The sequence below is a fragment of the Cervus canadensis genome, chromosome 28 (assembly GCF_019320065.1).
Source record: "Cervus canadensis isolate Bull #8, Minnesota chromosome 28, ASM1932006v1, whole genome shotgun sequence".
NCBI classification, from domain to species: Eukaryota; Metazoa; Chordata; class Mammalia; order Artiodactyla; family Cervidae; genus Cervus; species Cervus canadensis.
Window position 1 is genome coordinate 43,792,058 of NC_057413.1, and position 20,859 is coordinate 43,812,916.

The window sequence follows — 20,859 nt, forward strand, 5'->3', positions numbered from 1 at the left end:
AAGCATTCAATTAGTCAAGAAACATTTACCAAGGACCCATTCTGTACCATGTGAAGCATTGCGGGTCCCTCAGTGAACCAAACAGAGAGAAGCTGAGGCCTCTGATCTTGAGGTGAAGCATTTTATAAAGCAAGCAAACAAAGGCTTCAAATTTGTGATTTTCAGATATCAGTGATGTGTCATTACTTAGTAAAAACAAACTTTTGTTCCCTTACTGCTGGGTACAGAATGTAGGTGTCTGATGTCTGCTGCTGCTGACCACTAGAAGCACATCCTCCAGCTCTGACACCACTAGTCAAGACCAAGACAAAGAAGGGGCCACTCAAGCTTTCAGACGTAAAGCCTGCTGCTATCCTTTGATTTTCTCTAAACATAAGCTTTTTCACTTCTAAAATTTATCAAGCAAAGAATAACATATGAGGCACAAGAGTTTTGAGTGGCTGTAGCTGAATGTCTAAAATGGAAATGAAATTTCTACCACAATTCTAAGTTCTCTTTTGAAGTTTATTTCAAGAGAACTTGAGAACTTATCTAACTGTTCTTGATATAGATTCCCTGTGAGTATCTTTCACTTCAAAACTGGGAGCATCTACAAAAATGGAAATTCTCTCATGGTAACTATAATCTGAGTATCTCACAGGATTAAAAACACAACTCCAATTATTTTTTCCCCCAGAATCTATAACTAAATGATGAATTTAAAAGGGAAAATGATCACAAAAAAATTAAAGTCATAACAAAATAATTCAAGCCACAAATATTCTTACTGCCTATTTTTTGTCTATCAGTAGATAAAAGAGCTCTCAAAAAAATAGGGTGGTAGAGATTAAACAAGACAGTAGACAACAATAATTGTTTTCTTTACATTTCTAATTTTTGATGCATTTTACAAACACTAAGGAAAGAAAATGAAACTCTAAAGTTCCACAGTTAGTCAGAAAGAAGTCAATTATTAGAAAGAAACACTAAGAAGTGGAGCAGGACCAGCCCCTAGCTACAGAGTGCCAAAATCTGAATGGTGCTGGGTTAATTATCTTGTGTGTTTTTCTTTAATCGCTTCATGTTCTTAATCATCCTTTACTGAACCCTCTATTACACCCAGGCTGAGACGGCTGTTAACCTTGATGCATCATTTGGATCCACACTTAGTTCTCTGCCCCCTGCAATCTCTTTACCCAGTTCTGTCCCCTAAACCACACTCTACTCCCCAACTTGACTTCCCTGAAAAAATGTATGGACCCTCCCTGCCAGCAAACGAAGTATTACAGATGACTTTCCTGATCATTCCTTAGCTTAACCTTCCTCATTATCTACACTTCCTGCAGGCCTGTCTTCACATCTTGTATTCAAACACACCACAAAACAGAAACAGAAAATAACCCAGGCAGAAGACTGTCAACAAGTACTGGCCTCATGAGTCAGATGAGCACTTTGGTTCCAGCTCAGGCATCGATTTCCCTCTAACTCTAGGCAAGTTACTTATAAAGATCACAGAATGAAAACATGCAAGAACTGAAAGGGATCGTCGTCCAATTTATTTAAAGGAAAAATAAATTCCTAAGCTGCTTTGTGTGTGCTGTTCCCTGTGCTGGACTCAGCCCTCCAGCCCTCCAGCAGCACACCGTCTATTGGAGACAAGAGTGCATATCAGACACGAAAGGCATCCACGGAGGAATCTCAGTGGGTGACTTGTGAACCCCCTAGTTTACAGACAAAGATACTGAAAACTACAATTGGGAAGGCAATACTAACAGTGTCAAAGAATTTTCAAAATATTAAAGGTTCATTGTTATTACTCTTTATGTGATAGATGAGACAAATTTTAAATTCTAGTTTAGAAACAAGTGATAGATTCAGTCATTCATTTATCTGGAAAAGTCTAGATTCAGACACTGTGCTAAGTGCTGGGAAAAGATAGGGGGGAAAATATAATTACAGTCCTCAAGAAGCTCACTCTGAGTAGGAATGTAGGCCAAAAAAAGCAACAATTATAGTTTCACAGTGGCAAGCCCCCTCAGTCTAGTTATTGAAAACTATGGGAATAGGTGTGTGGTACCACATACCTACAGCACAGATTTACACACACACACACACAAACATAAACCAATACTATAAATTAGCAGGCCAAGAAAGCACATCAACTTTTAGCCAATAAAAAACATCTTAAGGACAGAATCTGTGATGTGCTATCTGTTATAAGCATGAAGAAACAAGAAATTACTGTTCTTTCTCCCAAAGCCTAAAACCTGAGATACACAAAACAAAGTATAACTCAGTCAGAAGAGAAAAAGCACCAACTTTCAAGGAAGAAATAGCTCCACGGCTAGGACAAAACTAAGTATTAAGAAATGGTCTGAACACAAGCAGTTTAAATATCCTAAGGAAAAAAAATTAATTAAAAAGTTAATTTCCTTTCTGCAGATATATAGACTGATGCTCATCATTATATATGTACACAACTACGTCTATAGCACATTCTCAAAAAGACAGACCACTGGTAAGTTAAAAAAAACATCCTTTGGATCCTTTTTTTTTTTTTAAGGGGTGGGTGGAAATTGCTTTAATTTGATATGCAACTGTAAGCATTAAACTGTGCAGTAACCAATACTAATGAACTAAAAAAAAAGGAGTTAGTATTTGTGCCCCTAGATACTAATTCCCTAGTCCCAAGAGAGAACCTCTCAATGTTTCATGGGAAGTCCCCGAAGACTCCGAACCTATCTATACCCAGGGAAGAACAAAGAAACAAACAAATCTCATCAATAATTTCAAAATAAGCAGAATTGTCTTTCTAGACCATCAGCTCAAGAATAGTTCTGAATTTTTAGACCTTTTTTCCCCAAACAGTGAAGAAACTTGATTTTTTAAAAATAATATGAATGTTTGAATAACATTTACTTAGAAAATAACTATCCTATATTTTAGGGTCTGAGAAGACAGTGAAATGCTCAGTATTTCTATTATTAATTTTACTATTCATATAATGAAAAAGTCAGAAAAAGAGTCTGCTACTTAGTCATTTTTCAAGTGTATAAGTTAGAAGATTCCTAAGCATTTGTACAATCTCCTCCTTGAGCTCCCACTCAATTATTCCAAAATGAAGAATTTAACATTTATAAGCAGTATATCATTTTGGAACTGAATGCTCCTCAACTGGTTGATCACCCCCTTTCTTGGTAATTTCATGGGCCTATTGTAACCCAGGTCTGACACTATATTGACCAGCTGATCAACTCCAGGCTTCCAGTAACTACATGAAACGTCCAAAGCATCTCCTCACTTGTGCAGCAATGTCCCAAATCTACCTACAGCAATAATGATACTGGGCCTGGGGCCCTATCAACACCTCAGTCAAAACTAGGACAAGAAGGGGGGAAAAGGAGCTTATGTAAGAAAGGATCCAACAATGAAGATTTACAAAGGCCAAAACTATATTACTCCTCTTGTTACTTCTCCCCTCTCCCTCCTCCCACCCTTTATCAAAGGCTGACCCTTAACCAGTACCATTTTCCAGCACCTCTAACTTCTTACCTGGTCTTTCCTGACCTGTTCCCTCTAGCTACCATGCTATTTCTCTACGACCTTTACTCCAATATACACACCAGGTAGTCATACATGGTATGTACTATATTTTCAAACCTATGGCCTAATTCTCTGTATAATTAAGCTTCTGTCCAGACTACTACCAATTTATATCCACACAGTTGATATCCAAAAATTTTCTCCCAGTTCTTCTTCTTCTTGTCTTCCCAGCACCACCAGATACCACTGACCACCCTTCTACACAGAAACGCTCTCTCCTCTGTAACTCTACCCCAGTTTTCTTCCTACCTTTAACTCTTCCTTCTCTACCTTTGGACCCCTGGCCAAAGGTCTCCTCCAAGTCTCAGACTTTAGATTTTCACTTCTTTCTCTATACTCTAGCCCAGGTTTCAATTCTTTATCACCGGCTTTGACTGCTTTCTATACAGCAGTAATACGCTTCCACTGCTTCCAGTCAGTTCTTGCATTAATTCATCAAGCATCTGCTACAGACTACTCAAGTGTGTTGAATGTTGAGAAATGTTAGTTTTAAATGTTGTGTTCACTGCTATTATTTTTATTTATAAGAAAAACACCATGTAAGTATTGGAAATGCTATATAAGTGTTACCCATTATTATTGGTATTAATGTTTAGAATCCCCATGCTCATGGTACCTGAAATAATAACTATATAGCATGTATTCAGTACTGATTTGATGGAGGAAAGGAGGAAAGATCTTAACATGAGAAGAAACTTCTCATGAAAGTATAAAATTCCTGACATTCTAGAGAGCACTAGAGAAGTTTGTCCAGAAATAGCAAGAAATACGTACTTTGTGGTCTACAAAGGCTAAGCAATATTAGGAGGACTTAGCAGGAGAAGAACCAGGAAAGGCAATCCACAGGAAGCAGAGCTCTACGTTCTCGGACTGACACATACCACGTACACCTGAACTACGATTTGGTAGCTAGAGTTTTGTCACTGAGACTGTCACAGGATACAAACAAAACTTTTTGGCGAGATTGGCATAAACAGGTACTTACTGAGCATGCCTCTATAATTGAGGTCCATGTCCCGGCTCTCTGATCGAACTTTAATAGCATCCAGGATGGCATCAGGAGACAACAGTCCTGAAGGCCTCACGACATTCAGAAGTTCAGTGAGGCTCATCAGAGGCAAACGCACAGCCTGCATGATTTCAGCATGATTCTCCTTTGAATTATGCTTACACCAATTTAACAAGGCTAGGAAAATATCTTTTTCAGGAGCTGCAAATGAATCTCTTAATACGATGTTTAAAAGTGCTGTCTGAAAAGGATAAAAAGGAAAAATTCCAGTTACTATGGAGCTCAACCATGTGTATGATTAATAAGTAAAACTTTACTGAACTGCAAGTATCACTTATATTTAAGCAATTAACTCTTCTTGACCATCTTCTTTCCTTATTCTTTGTGCCATATACTCTTGCCCATTATGGCTGTGTAGGCATCTTGTACCTAGTCTTTTCAACACATGTGCACCCATCTTTAGTAAAATAACAAGAAAAACGGCAATGTGAGAAGCTGTTGCTCTGTACACGTTCTTTAGCAGAATTTACTTCCCTAAGTCAGTATGATACATCTAGCTATTTAAAATTCAAAATCTTTTTTTCCACAGTATTATTGCTCTACCATATTTTTGGTTCTCGTATTCCTAAACTGACTTCCAGCAACACTGGTATAACCCTATAAGATCCTTGCCTCTAAAAATTAAGTAAAAATCATAGTTACATGCAAAACAAGACATGTAGCTTTTCAAATAGGTTTTCCCATTCAAAATATCAGGTCCTAGGAGCAACACAGAAAGGGAAAGGAAAGACAACCACCAGGGTTCAAGGGAAGACTGGGGAAAAATAGTTTTATTCTAGCTATTATATGGTATAAAACATTGTACAATAGTGAATTCTGTGCCAAAAGAGGAAAACAAACAAACAAACCAACCAGTGACTTAAAGACCATAAGAAGGCTGAGCACTAAAGAATTGATGCATTCGAACTGTAGTGCTAGAGAAGATTCTTGAGAGTCCCTTGGACTGCAAGGAGATCAAACCAGTCAATCCTAAAGGAAACCAACCCTGACTATTCATTGGAAGGCCTGATGCTGAAGCTCCAATACTTTGGTCACATGATGTGAAGAGCCAACTCATTAGAGAAGACCCTGATGCTGGGAAAGATTAAGGGAAGGAGGAAAAGGGGGCAACAGGGTTGGATGGCATTACTCATGTCAATGGACATGAGTTTAAGCAAATTCCAGGAGACAGTGAAGGACAGGTAAGCCTGGCGTGCTGCAGTCCATGGGGTCAAAAAGAGTCAGATATGACTTAGCAACTGAACAACAATACATCATTATCTCTTTTATGAACTTCCCCCCTCATAAATAAGGAATCATCAGTTGCACTCTCTGTCAGAGAAATACTGATACAAAACCAAAAAACAGTATGCAACACCACAAGAGAGTCTATTTGACATCATTACATTGAGAACCACCACCAAACGGCACGGTCTCTTGCACACAGAACTTACCAGAAGAACCTTAAAAGAAAGCAGCAGCAATCTGCCTCCCTCTTATGTGATCTAGAGTCTCAGTAGCCAGAGGCAGATGGCTAGACAGACCACCTCTTCCTCACTAATAGCTTTTCTTTTTATTCTTAGTCCACTGCTATATTTCTTCTCTACAGATATAAATAAAACAATGCATACTGCCTGTAAATTACTTGGAGACAAAGACACACCTTAGAAAGGGAGAGGAAGCCTTCACTTGAGAGTACCTCCTGAGCATTTCTGTCCATAAACATGCAGCACATGCAAGTTAACTTGGGAAGTGAGTAGAGACTGGCAACATCAAAAGTCATACAGACATTCTGAATGTTAAGTATGGTGCAGAGGTACTCAGAGGTGGAATCCTCCAGCTCTGGAAATCCGTATTTATGAGCCAGGCTCAAAAAGTCCAGCAGCACCTCCTCCTTCTCATCTGTCAGCGTTGCCCGCCCAGTGTAGATGTATTTAAGCAGCATTGTGAATGCTTCTGCAGTGGTGTCTTGAAGAGGGATTTCGGCTTCAGGCTGAGATTCTCGCATTCCACCATACAGTAATGCTCTGCACATCAGAGAAGAAACGTATAAGGAAAACTTCAAGTAGGATTTGCTACAAAATTATGAAATAAAGGTTATCAACATTATTAAAAAAACATAAATGTGTTTAGTGACAAACATTCAGGTGAAGAAATACACAACAATCACTTAAAATAGATCTCTAAAGCAAGAGAAATAATTTTAAAACTATTTTGAGTTAATTCTATATACAACTAATGAATAATCTTAAGAGCTCAAAAAAAATATACATTAATTAGAAAGATGAAAGTGCTCTTTTGAGAGAAACAGTGAAATCAATATAAACCTGTTAAAGGTCAAGAAGGTAGTTTAAAAAAGTAAAGCTCCATAGGAAAAGATATAACCAGATGAAAACAATTAAATATAATCAGGTGCTATTCTTCCCGTCAGACTGGCAGAAATTAAAACCTATTAATACTTTCAGTTTTTTTCACATTAAAACAAAATCCCCACATTATCGCTTATCTGTTCACCTAAATAATAAAAAAAGCAGACAATCCAGTCAGGTAATAAATTTTAATTTCTACCTCTATTACTCTAGGGGAAATAGTATGAACCAATCAAAGCTTCCATCCATCAGCAAAGAACAAAGGAAGAGTGCAGAAAAGGAAGAGTAATGAAATGGGTGAGAAAGAAAACGTCAAAGAGCGACAGCAAGAGAATAAGGGAGCAAAGAGAGATCCCCTCACTCCTGTGATTCTCAGAGCAGGACTAGCATTTCAAAGTGTTCCCTCATGCTTGCCTAGAACTCCTCCCACCCTCCCCCGGACAAGCAGGACAGGACACTCTTGTTTGCCTCAAAGAAACAGCTGAAACTACCCACCAAAAGATTCATGAATATTTTGAGCATATTTCTTCACTGGGTTATACTCTGCCTAGAAACACTTGTGAAGGTTTCCATTAATCCAGAGCACATCCAATCAACGACCTTAAAGTTACTATTAACAGATTAAAGAACACTTTCTTGGGGACATCATGCCAAGACCTATTCTCACTCCAGTGTGATCCATGGTACTTACTTGAATTCTCAATGCTTTAACCAGTGGTTTTGACAAGGACTCCTGGGAAGTCTTAAATATGAACCCCCAGCCTGTGGAAGGTTCCCTCTGGTACAGTTAGTTTGTCCTTATCTGGAAATTGATAGGCTCTACGACCACACTCATAAGGCCTCTCCAGATGGCTAACAGTTAACTTTCCTTTGCACAAGAACAGTATCAGCAACGAGAATCAGTCTAAGCTGGCATTGGTAATGACTGAGTTTAGCCTAGTGAGCCACCAGATATTATAAAGGTCCAATACCCACAAAGAGACAGCAAGAACAAGGTCAGTAAGTGAGCGGAGTGTATTCCATTCATTCGATACGCTCTTCAAATGTCTAAGAATACTTGAGTTTCTTTTAAGAATATACTGATCACCTAAAAGATACCCAGATACAGTTGTCTCAAATTCAAAGAGGTAAGATATATAATAGTAATAAATACTAAACCTAAGGCTGAAAAGTTCTAACTTAATAAAGACTGGACTCTCATAAGACACTTTAGTAGTAACGAATGGAAGAAAGAAAAGAGAAATACAAAAGTATACAGAGGACAGACTGGTAAAAATAATGACAAGACCAAGGCCAGCTGCCTCAGCTTCATAGGAGCATGTTAGCTAGAACTCCTAACAGATTCCTCTTGTCTCTAAGCTCCTGGCTGCCTCTATGTTGGCATTTTATATGTACAAGATAGAATGTCCTAAACATGTTTATAAAGCACTATAGTAAGAGTTCTAGCTAAAGAGTAAATATTTCCAAGAAACACACTCTGCTACAACGTGTGTGACTCCAGGTGCAGGTTTTGCTGTCTCAGTTAATTATAATCATAAATAATATCAGACTGTAGTTTTCACTAGAAGGTAAGTGAAATTTTCTTCATGCCTTCCACATCTCAATTTTTAGATATCAAGTTTCACAGGCAAATCCATGATTTCATGGATATGGACTCTACAGATTTTTCAACAATATATTACCAGTCAATAATTCAGTAATGATTCCCTTTTAACTAACATTAGGTAACATAGAGAGTAATTAGACCTCAGTTTAATATTTATAACCCTGGAAATTAGGGGTCTAAGTAACATATAATAGCTACGTATAAGTACAAGTATGCTTTCTACATAAATTAACATTTTGTTTAGTTTTAGTGCTAACATAACTATGAAACTTGGTCTCAGTAAATATTTAAGTTTCCTTTACTTTGGGGTTGTCAAATTACATGTCTCAGAGAGAGATCTGTTGAGTTACATATAGGTCCTGGACCTCAGTGATCTGAAACTAAGAGGTTTACATGTTCACTGGCAAGTCCAAAGGTCATTCTGCCTATAAAACAAGAGGCCTATCTGCCAATAAATCAGTTTTAAGTTCCATTAGTCATCAACTGTGAGGAGAGGGTAAGGGGAAAGAAAACTCAGCCTGAGAAATATTGTTGAGAACCTGGAAAATGACTGATGGGGTACAGTCCAGCCTGAGAAGCCTTCCAACCCTATGATAACTCCTGAAAGGAAAAGGTAATTTTTAAAAATATAACAAAAAGTCAACAAAGATGAAATGTTTATAGAATGTTCAACTGAATGACTGCTAGAATTTGTTGTTTTGTTACATATTTTTCATAGAGTGGAAAATACCAGTGTTTTCTACAAGTGACTTGTATCTTCAAAAAGTAATATACACTTACCGAAAATATTGGCACCTTGCTGCTAAAATTACCCTGTGGGCAGGAAAACGTTTCTTTTCCACAACAAATGTGACATCGCCGTATTCTTCCCCAATCAACAAGGCACCAATATGTTCAGACAAAATGTGCACATGGTCAATCTCCCCCACTGCAGTAAAGGGGCGAAGAGGGTGGCTGTTACTCATCTTGTAGAACTGGTGATAGTCGTTGATCTATTATACAAAGAAGGGATGAGAGTTAGTGAGAGGGGGGTACACTTCAAAAGTCACATACTATAAACACAGATAGGTAAAAATGTATTTTCTAAAAAATCACAAAAGAGAGCGATTTTATCATCATCACTGGTATCTCTATTAACCCATCTATTCTGGGAAGTAGTTCAGTCTATTTCCATTACCTCCACTATCCTCACCACCTTATCACACTAAAACTCAGGCTTTTCAAACATTAACAGCACTTGGATCCATCACAATCTAGCAAACTGTTCAAATTGTGTTCAAGTCCCTTATTTATCAGTATCTCAGGAAAAAGAAAATCAACAACCAGAAGAGTTCCTCTTTTAGCATAGTTGTATTTACTAAGGTGGGTATAACTAGCTAGACCCAGTAGAAAACTCATTCAGGCATAGATCTAGACCTAAATCACAAACAGAATAAACTAAACCCGATTTCAAATAATTACAGAAGTTTTGATCTGAAACCATCTTAAGTACTTTATTAAAAGATTATAATCTTCTGAAGTCACAAAAATAAATGGTCATTTATTAGTGGAAGATTGTAGTAAGCATCCTAACCTCTCTCTAAGAAAGAAAAACTCCAGGATTTTTCTGAAGACTGTAACTTCCAGTTCAAACTCTTCTCCCTGACAATCAGGTAGCCTGTGTTTATCACATTACATTTACTCTCACTTCCTTGCTTTTCTTTTCTACAAATGCAACTGAAAATAAAAAGCTTAAAACTTGATTAACAGCTTTACATATTAGAAAGGGGAGTAATTATCTTCGAAAGCTAAAAATGGTTATATTCTTAAATATCTACTGTACTTGGAGGTAGTACTTCCCAGATATAAGTAACCCAGCAAGTGGATGAGAGCCCTCACTAGCGTGCAGGTGTCTGAAGTGACGATGTGGTTGACAGCTCAGAAGTGAGACAGCTCAGAAGTGTTGTACCTGAAACTAGAATTGAGTCAGATATGCTGTCTCCACTAGACCCTCCTCCACCCCTTCTTGAACTCTCTGCTTGTACCAGGATTAAAGATTAAGCCACTCCTAATCTTTACACTTCCACATCCAGGTTCATTGTCAACACGGTATGTGATGCTTTCCTGGTGGCTCAGAGGTAAAGAATCCACCTGCCAATGCAGGAGACGCTTGTTCAATCCCTGGTCCTGGAATCCCTGCCACAGGGCAACTGGAGCCTGTGCCCATGACTACTGAGCCTGTGCTCCAGAGCCCAAGCACCACAACTCCCGAAGCACGCGTGCCCGAGAGCCTGTGCCCTGCACCAAGAGAGGCCGCCACGACGAGAAGCCTGAGCACCTCAACTAGAGAGGAGCCCTCACTCACTGCAGCTAGAGAAAAGCCCACACAGCATCGAAGACCCAGCACAGCCAAAAGTAAATAAAAATATTTTTAAAACTAAAAAATGAAACAAGCTATGTGAAAAAATTGTCTTTATCTCCAGAGACTGTAGTGGAATACCCTCACAGTCCAGTTTCCCCAGTTACCTGCTACTCCATGCCCACTCCCAACTGAGGGAACAGCAGCAAGGAGTGTGATGTAGAGGAACACAGAGGATGAGTTAGGCAAGGAAACACCCACCCAGCTAAGTAAGAGAAGCTTCTGGCCCCTAGCAGGACTACCAGAGGGCTAGCAGCATACTCATTCTCAGGGCAAATCCCTCTCCCTCAACCACAACCTGCATTTGAAAGCCCTAAAAAGTGGATCATCTCCAGTCACCTGCATTTTTAGGACCAAATTCGGCTTAAAAGGATCTATTTAGGAGTGTCCCCAGAACATGTGAAATTCAATCCCCTGATATGTGATACAACAATCTAACACAGAAGTTGGCAAACTTTCTGCAAAGGGTCAGAGAGTAAATATTTTAGGCTTTGTAGGCCATATAGCCTCTGTCACAACCATTCAAACCTATCATGAGTAGCCATAGACAGCAAGTAAATGAATGAACATGGCTTTGCTCCAATAAAACTAGTTACAGAAAAGGGCTAGATTTAACCCTCAGATTATAGTTTGCCATCCCTGCTCTAAGAAACAATCAAGGACTGACTATACTCTACATAAAGGATCAGACTGTTTTTGCTCTTTTTTTTAATTTCTGGCTTGGTTATCCAAACAATGTTCAAAATAGCATGGTCATTTCCTATGTCAGTCATAAAATTCTAAAACCCCCTGGTAGCTGATTTCAAAATCCCATTCTCCTTCAACAAGAACTGTCACAACACTATCTAATAGTTCAATGATGGTGCAGGACTCCAAACAAAATAGATGTTTACCCTAGCAGAAAGGATCCCATGTACATACCCAATGAATATGTTCTCTAGTATACTATCTTAAAATTATATCTAGGTTATCCGTGAGACTCAAATGATTAACTAATGACTCCTGATAGACAATGATAGATTCCTGGTTAACTAGCTCAAAAGTAAATTTATAATTCCTCAACTGATACATAATAAACTTTAATGCTACATATATAAATATCTATTTTAATAAGTTCTCCAGATTTGTACTTCTTAATATGTAAAACTTCATTTTGCTAAATTTACATTCCAATTATGCTTTTCCAACTGGAGGCAGGAAGCAAAGATTGTTGTGTATACAAAACAGACACTTAGTAAAGAAATTTTAATAAAACAATTTTCATTGGCATACAGAAATAATTTTAATTAGACCAGTGATTCTCAATGAAGCTTGCCACAACAGGAGTCACTGAGGAGCTTAAAACACAAAGATGCTTGAGCTCTACCCACCAGAAATTCTGATTCAGTTGGCCACTATTCTGAAGTGATTCTAATGCTTGGCCTAGAAAACACTCATTTATTTAGACTCCACTATTCTAGGTTCACATCCCTTCTCAGGTACATAAATATACAAACAAAATTTCTGCTGAGAAAATTTATTTAGGGTATGATTCCATTTTAAATCTTAATGCAAAGAGGCAAATGATGCTAACCCAGTTACCAGTGCCATGGCTTGTATGCAGAAAATATTTTCGCCCAACGCCCTAGCTTATCTATGAAGTGACAGCTTGGGTTCATCCACTTGCCATTAAAAAAAAAGCATGTTTTAAAAGCCACACATCAATAAAGTTATCATTTTAAAACATCAATTTAAATTTGATAAATTAAAAAAAATAAATTTGATAAATAAAATTAAGAAAAAATTAAAGCTCATGGAGTAAAACTATTTACTGACATATTTCTTATACTTTAATAATAATACTTATTATGCTACTAACAATATATGTGGTCTCTGACAAGCGTTCTAACTTCCGTGAGATTATTTCAATACCTGTAAAGATGAAGTTATAGTACATTTTTTTTAAAGTTGTATTTTAGAACTCTGCCACTGCATTTTACTAGCACTGCTTTGTCCTGTCATATGAAATGACTCTCATGACTCAGCATATGGATGTGATTTATTACAGCACCCCCCACCAAAAAAAAATTCCAAGCAAAATCAGCAAAGGTTTTGAAAAAGTACATGTGGCAAAGTCTGGGGGAAACTAGACACAAACTTTCAAGGACCCTCTCCCAGTGGAGTTACACTGAACGTGCTAAATTCCCCCAGGAAACTGTGACAGCACGCTGCCCACCGAGAAGCTTCCTAGAGACTCGGTACTCAGGGCGCTAAACGAGAGCTGTTGGTACAGACAAGCATTGGAAAGAAGGAGCCTAAAAGCCTATCTGACACACTAATTTAACCTTAGACTTGGATAGAAGAAAGAAGTAAATAACCTACCCCATCTGCCTAAATGAATCCCTAACTCCTGACCTCCCAATATGCTAGATCCAAACCGTTTAATGGACAGGTTTCTTAAAAACTTTAAGGATCAGATGATTACAGTGTTATTTAAGCTATTCCTGTGCACATGAGTTTTCCGCTTCTTCTTATGAAGCCAATTTAACCCAGACAAGAAGACGTGATCACATCACACACTCAGAAATTAGTAAAAATGAAAAAATCCTATGTATAATATTGGAAAACAGAATTAAGCAAAAGGAGTCATGACAAAGTTGGTCAATTCCAAGAAAGATATGAATATTAACAAGAATAACTGTCATCAAAAGATTAAAGGAGAAAAAAATCATGTATTAGCTCAATAAAAGCTAAAATCCCTTTTTAAACAATCATTAAGAAGTTTATTTTAAAAGTTTTAATTGAATAGGAATAAATGAATACTTCCTTAACTTTATACACACATCCTAACTATAACAGATATGTGTGCTTAGTCACTCAGTCGTGTCTGACTCTGTGACCCCAAGGACTGTAGCCCATCAGGCTCCTCTGTGCATGGGACTCTCCAGGTTAGAATACTGGAGTGGGTAGCCATTGCCTTCTCCAGGGATAATAGATATAAGAAACTATTAATGATAAAAACACTAGAGACATCACTAGAAAGTCTGGAAATAAGACAATCATTAACATTTTTCAGAGGCAAAAGACAATGCAATTAAGAAAGTTCAAGGTAAATGGATTAGGAAACAAACAGGCAAAGTAATCATTACTTGCTGATAATCTCATGCCTACATGAAAAAAATCCATGAGAATCAACTGAAAAAAAATGTGAGAAAATAAGCAAGGTTCACTAAGGTGAACACATAAAATTATTACAGTTGACCCCTGAACATGGGTTTGAACTGCATGAGTCCACTTATACTTGGATTTTTTTCAATAGTAAATGCCACAGTACTACATGAGCCACAACTGTGGATCCTCAGATGGACAGGATCAGAGGATACAGAGGAACCTCAGACATGGAAGGCTAATTACATTTGAATTTTCAACTGCGCGGAGGGTAGGCACCCCAACCATTGTATTGTTCAAAAGTCAACTGTATTTGAAAATATACAGTATCCTTTCATGTCCAAAACAACCAGATAGAAAATATAAGACAACCACATAGAAAATATGAAGGGAAAGATCTGCAATCTATACCTGCAATATCTAGGAATAAACTCATAAAACATGTAAAGGAAGTTATAAAACTTTTCTGAGGAATTTAAGAAAAATAAATGAAAAGACATACTGTGTTTGGAGATGTTGTAAAGATACCAATCATCTCTAAATCACCCTACAGAAAAGAATATTTGATATTTCATTGTACTTCATGTTGTTAACAAAAACAAAGCTTTAGCAGCAGAAAACAAAATTCACTAAAATGTTCTTGGTAGGAATACACAGTTAAAAACAATAATTTGACAAATGGGCACACATATTAGTAAACTGAGAAGGAAAAATGAGAATTTTATATTTATCGAGAGATTTTTAAAGCTGAGAGAATGTTCTAATTAATACAGGAATTAAAAGTGATCATGATCAGAATCACAACTGAGTTTTTAAAGTAAATTGGGGTAAAGAAGTTTATCTGAAAGAATAAATGTGTGATTTCACATATACTCTAAAAAAGAAGAGCAATGAAAGGAGGCCAGTGTACTGGGTGAGAAAGCAAATCATACATTAGAACAATTAAGCAATGTCATAATAGATAGGTCATTGAAACATTAGTCCAGAAATAAACCCAAATATACACAGGTGTTCAGTATGCTGGGAAAGACTGAAGGCAAAAGGAGAAGGGGGCAGCAGAGGATGAGATGATTAGACAGCATCACTGATTCAATGGCCATGGATTTGAGAAACTTGGGGAGATAGTAGAAGACAGGGGAGCCTGATGTGCTACAGTCTGTGGGGCTGCAAAGAGCCAGACACCACTTAGCAAGTGAATGATAACAACAACAGACTTAGTGTGTGTGTGTATATTTTTATGTATATAAATGTAGTAACTCAATTCAGTGGGAGAAAATATAATTCAATAAAAAATTCTGGCTAGCCATTTTGAAAAAAGTAAGCTGGACATTCACACAAGAGCACAAAACTAATTACATAAGGATGTCAACTTCAGCACTTTCTGTAACTGTAAAAAAAAAAAAAAAAACTTTAAATGCCCATTTAATGGGAACTGGATAAACAATGATAAGTCTATACAATGGAATGTTGTACAGTGATTTTAAAAAATAAAGTTAAATACCTTATTGACATTGAAAAATCTTAAATATGTGTTTACATGCAAAAAGGCAAGCTGCAAAACAATAATATAACCTTATTTTGTTAAACACATAAAAAGCACACACCAAATTGTTAACAAGGGTTAACCCAATGGATTAACCATTGGGCTATGGGAAAAATTTTACATAGCATAAAATCTATTTTGGTAATGTTTAAAATTTGTATAACATGCACGTTCTATTGTAATAAAACTATACACAAATATTTCAATAACTTTGGTCACTAAAATCACAAATTAAATTGGTTTTTGTATAAGACAGCAAGTGTTTTAATTTGCCACATCCGGTAGTACCTGACTTAGTGACTAAGAATGGTAAACAGAGGGATTATATATTACACTACAAGTAAAAAATAATTAACAATTTGAAGTCAAGGACAAAAAGTTCATTTACACTAAGACAGGCAAAAAGTAATGAATATCAGATACCTGGGTAGCATAGCCTACTAGGACTCTGTCTGATACATCCCAAATAAACGTCTTTACTTTAAGAGATTTTCAGTATGACTTTTCTCAATTTGCAGCATAATTTCTTGGATGCAAACAAAGTGGTCTGAAATTTGCTCCTGTTGACAGTCCCAGAGTCTAAACTTGCTGACATTCACAGGATAGAGCAAGGGTAATCTATTCACTCAAGCTGTTCCTTCAAGGTAAGAGGAAAAAGAGATGTAGGAAGGCAAGGGGAACAGAGACTTACTCCAAGAGAGGAAATGGTACCGTTTGTGATATCATATACAATTACTAGTTGAGGGTTCTGAGACTTCATACGAATTCATTTACCAGGGATGGTGGTATAGAAACTATCCTACTTTGTGTGTGTAGCTGGTTAAACTTTCCTGGATTCAAACACATCAGAATTTAAAAAGAAAAAAAACTGCTAAGCTGCAGTACTAAAATTCTCAGGGTTATTGACTATTTATTATGCAATAAAAAACCCACACGCATTTGTTCTCACCAAAATAGGAAACAACGCCCATCAATAAAGCGAGAGCACCATACGCAGTTCACAATGTTGTAATGCTATCACTGTGAAACCACCACACTGACCTAAATACCAACTTCCTTACTTAAAAGTTACTTCCAATAGAACTGTTTACAAACTTTTCTTTAACAAGGGTTTACCATAATTTTTTAACTTAAAGTTTACTCTCCAGAGTTTTATCAGGAAATAGACAAAGACCAAAGTTCCATCAGGTGGAGATGCCAAAGAGTCCTTGAACACTGTATTAAATCTCCCCTGGGAAGCCCTCTGTGCCCCATGTATTTCTTGACTGAAAGAACTTTATGGGAAAAAAGACCTGCTCTTTAATTGCAAAATATAAATTATTTTTCTCTTGAGGAAAGAGATGGTATTTACAAGCATATGGTTTAGCAATTTCTTTCTGCTCTTAGTACCCATGTGGTGTGTAATTTGAAGTAGTAATCCTTAAACTTTAAATTAATATCGCTTGGGGAGATAAATAATGTCTCGTCTGCATCTTAAAACACTCACAAAAAATCACAGTCTATGTTCTTATGGGAAGGATGCCTCACTTCTTTTGATATATACTCTACCCTTGTCATCCAACAGTTTGAATAAACAGGTGTAGACTGACCATACTGGTAGGTATAACCTTGATTCTGATATTCTGCAGATCCATTTTTAAACCTTGCAGAAGAGCAGCAGCATCAGGCAGTAAAGTGCTACAGTGAGAAATATGACCGGAGTTCATGGGCATTTTCTTGTCTTGGGATTCCTGAAACGTCTTTCTTTGGGAAAAATTAAATGGTTTTTAACATCCAGTCCAGCTCCGAGTTCTTGTTACTCTATGATTTTATGTTTGTAAATAAATATTTATAGATCTTCTCAGCTTGGAACACTAAGGAACCGTATCATAAAATATTTGATGAGATCATTTTATGGAGAGAGTATGTAATTCCACTTACCAATTACCACATTTATTTACCACTTGTTTGCCTAAGGACAAACTAGTTTCTGGAGCTATATATAATTCATTCCACAAGAGATTTATTGAGCTCTCACTACAATACAGTGCTAGGTGATACAAACACAAAGATTAATAAAAGAAAGCTGCTACCTTTGAAGAACTCACTGTCTACTGAGGAAAGTAGGACTAGATGACAAGTAGAGTCAACACTAGAACTAGCCATGAGTTTATGATTTGTAGAAAGTCAGAGACACTTATCTTCCATAGGTATCATACCAAAACATACACAAAAAATTATTATGCTCCTGTGTCAGAATAAGAGTTAATATTCAAATAATTAGCTAACTGCTCTCTAAAATGGGGTATTCACATCCTAGGGAGAGTGGAATAAAAACCATAGAAATTTGGAGAAAAAATCTTAACACTTGCATGAGTGCTCAATCACTTCAGTCATGTCCCGCTCTTTGCAACCCCATGGACTGTAGTCCACCAGGCCCCTCTGTCCATGGGATTCTCCAGGGAGGAATACTGGAGTGGGTTGTCCTGCCCTCTTCCAGGGGATCTTCCCGACCCAGGGACTGAACTCACATCGGCCTACATCTCCTGCATTTCAGGAGGATTCTTTATCCACTGAGTCACCTGGGAAGACCCTCTTAACACTTATACTGATACATATTTTTAACCTAAAAAAAAATGAGCAAAAAGGAATTGTCCTCCTTTGTTCAAAGGAAATATCGGGTTTGCCTGGGCCTGCTACTTGAATTTACCAAAAATTATATAGTTTAAATTATTGCTCACAAAATGGTAAGTGAATTTTAAAAGGTTCCTACAAGGAAACCACTGGTTGAAGATAATATAACATTGCCAACACAAGCAGACAACAAGAAAATAGCCATTATGACAACTCTACTCCTAGTAATCAGATTTTATAAGGTGACCTATCGCCCAATAAGTCCTAGAGATCTAATACACAGTATAGTGAACATAGACAACAATGTTGTATTATAGTCAAACTTGCTAAGAAACTAAAGCTTAATTATTCTAACCACTAAAAAGAAATAATTATGTAACATGATAGAGGTCCTAATTATTGTATCACAGCAATCATATTATAATAAATAATGCAATAAATGTAGTAAATCAACATGTTGTACATCTTGAATTTACAGTTATATGTCAAATATATTTCAATAAAAGTAACCCTCAAATTTGAAATTATCAAGATCATTTGAAACATGTTCTATTATTAACAACAAACTTCCATATTAAAGGCATTAAAATGACTTCAAACTATACTACAAAGTTACATTAACCAAAACAGTACAGTACAGGAGTAAAAACAGAAATATAGATCAATGAAAAAGCATGGGAAGCCCAGAAATAAACCCATGCACCTAAGGTCAATTAATCTATGACAAAAGAGGCAAGAATATACAATGGAGAAGAGGTGGTCTCTTCAATAAGCGGTGCTTGAAAAACTGGACAGTTACATGTAAAAGAATGAAATTAGAAAATTCTTTAACATTATACACAAAAGTATACTCAAAACTGATCAAAGACCTAAATATTAAGGCTGGACACTATACAACTCTTAGAGGAAAACATAGGCAGAATACTTTTTGACATAAATAGTAGCAATATCTTTTTTGATTCACCTTTTAGAGTAATGAAAATAAGAACAAAAATAAACAATGGGACCTAATTAAACTTTATAGCTTTTGCAGAGCAAAGGAAATCATGAACAACAACAAAAAGACATAAACAGACTAGGAGAACATATCTGTAAATGAAGCAACCAACAAGGGATTAGCCTCCAAACTATATAAGCAGCTCATGCAGCTCTTTGTCAAAAAACAACTCAATCAAAAAAATGGACAGAAGATCTAAATAGGCATTTCTCCAAAGAAGACATACAGATGGTCCAAAAGCATATGAAAAGATGCTCAACATCATTAATTTTTAGAAAAATGCAAATCAAAACTACAATAAGGCATAACCTCACATCAGTCAGAATGACCATCATCAAAATGTCTACAAACTTTAAATGCTGGAGAGGGGGTAGAGAAAAGAGAACCCTCCTACACTGTTGGTGGCAATGCAAATTGGTACAACCACCTTGGAGAACAGTACAGAGGTTCCTTAAAAATAAAGGAAAAACTAAAAACAGAACTACCAAATGATCCAGCAATCCCACTACTGGGCGTATATCTGGAGAAAACAATACTTTAAAAAGATACATGCATCCCAAAGTTCACTGAAGCACTATTTTCAATAGTCAAGACATGGAAGCAACCAAACGTCCATTGACAGAGGAAGAAGATGTGGTACATATATACAATGGAATATTATTCAGCCATCTGGTGAAGGAAATGGCAACCCACTCCAGTCTTCTTGCTTGGAGAATCCCATGGATAGGGTCCATGGGGTCGCAAAGAGTCGGAAACAACTGAGCAACTTCACTTCACTTCAAAAAAGAACAAAATAATGCCATTTGCAGCAACATGGATGAACCTAGAGATTATCATACTAAGTGAAGTAAGTCAAAGAAAGACAAATATCATCTGATATCACTCATGTGGAATTTAATTTTTTAAAAATGATACAAATGAAAAAAATAAAAATAAAAAAAAATAAAAATGATACAAATGAACTTATTTACAAAAAGACTCACAGATTTTGAAAACAAACTTATGGTTATCAAAGTGGAAATGTGAGCGGGAAGGGATAAATTAGGAACTTGAGATTAACATATACACTGCTACTGCTAAGTCACTTCAGTCGTGTCCGACTCTGTGCAACCCCGTCCCTGGGATTCTCCAGGCAAGAACACTGGAGTGGGTTGCCATTTCCTTCTCCAATGCATAAAAGTGAAAAGTGAAAGTGAAGTCGCTCAGTCGTGTCCGACTCTTCGAGACCCCGTGGACTGCAGCCTACCAGGCTCCTCTGTCCATGGGATTTTCCAGGCAAGGGTACTGGAGTGGGGTGCCACTGCCTTCTCCGAAACGTATACACACTACTATACATAAAATAGATAACAAGGACCTACTGTATAGCACAAGGAACCCTACTCAATATTCTGTGATAACTTATAGGGTAAAGAATCTGAAAAAGAATAAATGTACGTAAATATACAGCTGCATCACTCTGCTGCACACCTGAAACACAGCATATAGTAGATCAAGTATAGTACACGCTCATATATATATACATGTATGTATTTTAAAGGCAGAAACCTAAAGTAACA

The 20,859-nt window shown here is 36.9% G+C and overlaps 1 protein-coding gene across 3 annotated transcripts in view; it reads right to left on the reverse strand.

Annotated features, from left to right (window-relative positions):
• BTBD9 (BTB domain containing 9) overlaps window positions 1–20,859 on the reverse strand; it is a 402,401-nt gene that overhangs the window by 357,930 nt on the left and 23,612 nt on the right. For all 3 annotated transcript variants that reach the window (XM_043450576.1, XM_043450578.1, XM_043450577.1), the window contains exons 2-4: window positions 9,386–9,597; window positions 6,294–6,657; window positions 4,568–4,832 (exon numbers count right to left, since the gene is read on the reverse strand). In XM_043450576.1, the coding sequence (XP_043306511.1) occupies window positions 4,568–4,832; window positions 6,294–6,657; window positions 9,386–9,570 (814 nt within the window). In that variant the 5' untranslated portion in view covers window positions 9,571–9,597. The remainder of the gene's footprint in view (window positions 1–4,567; window positions 4,833–6,293; window positions 6,658–9,385; window positions 9,598–20,859) is intronic.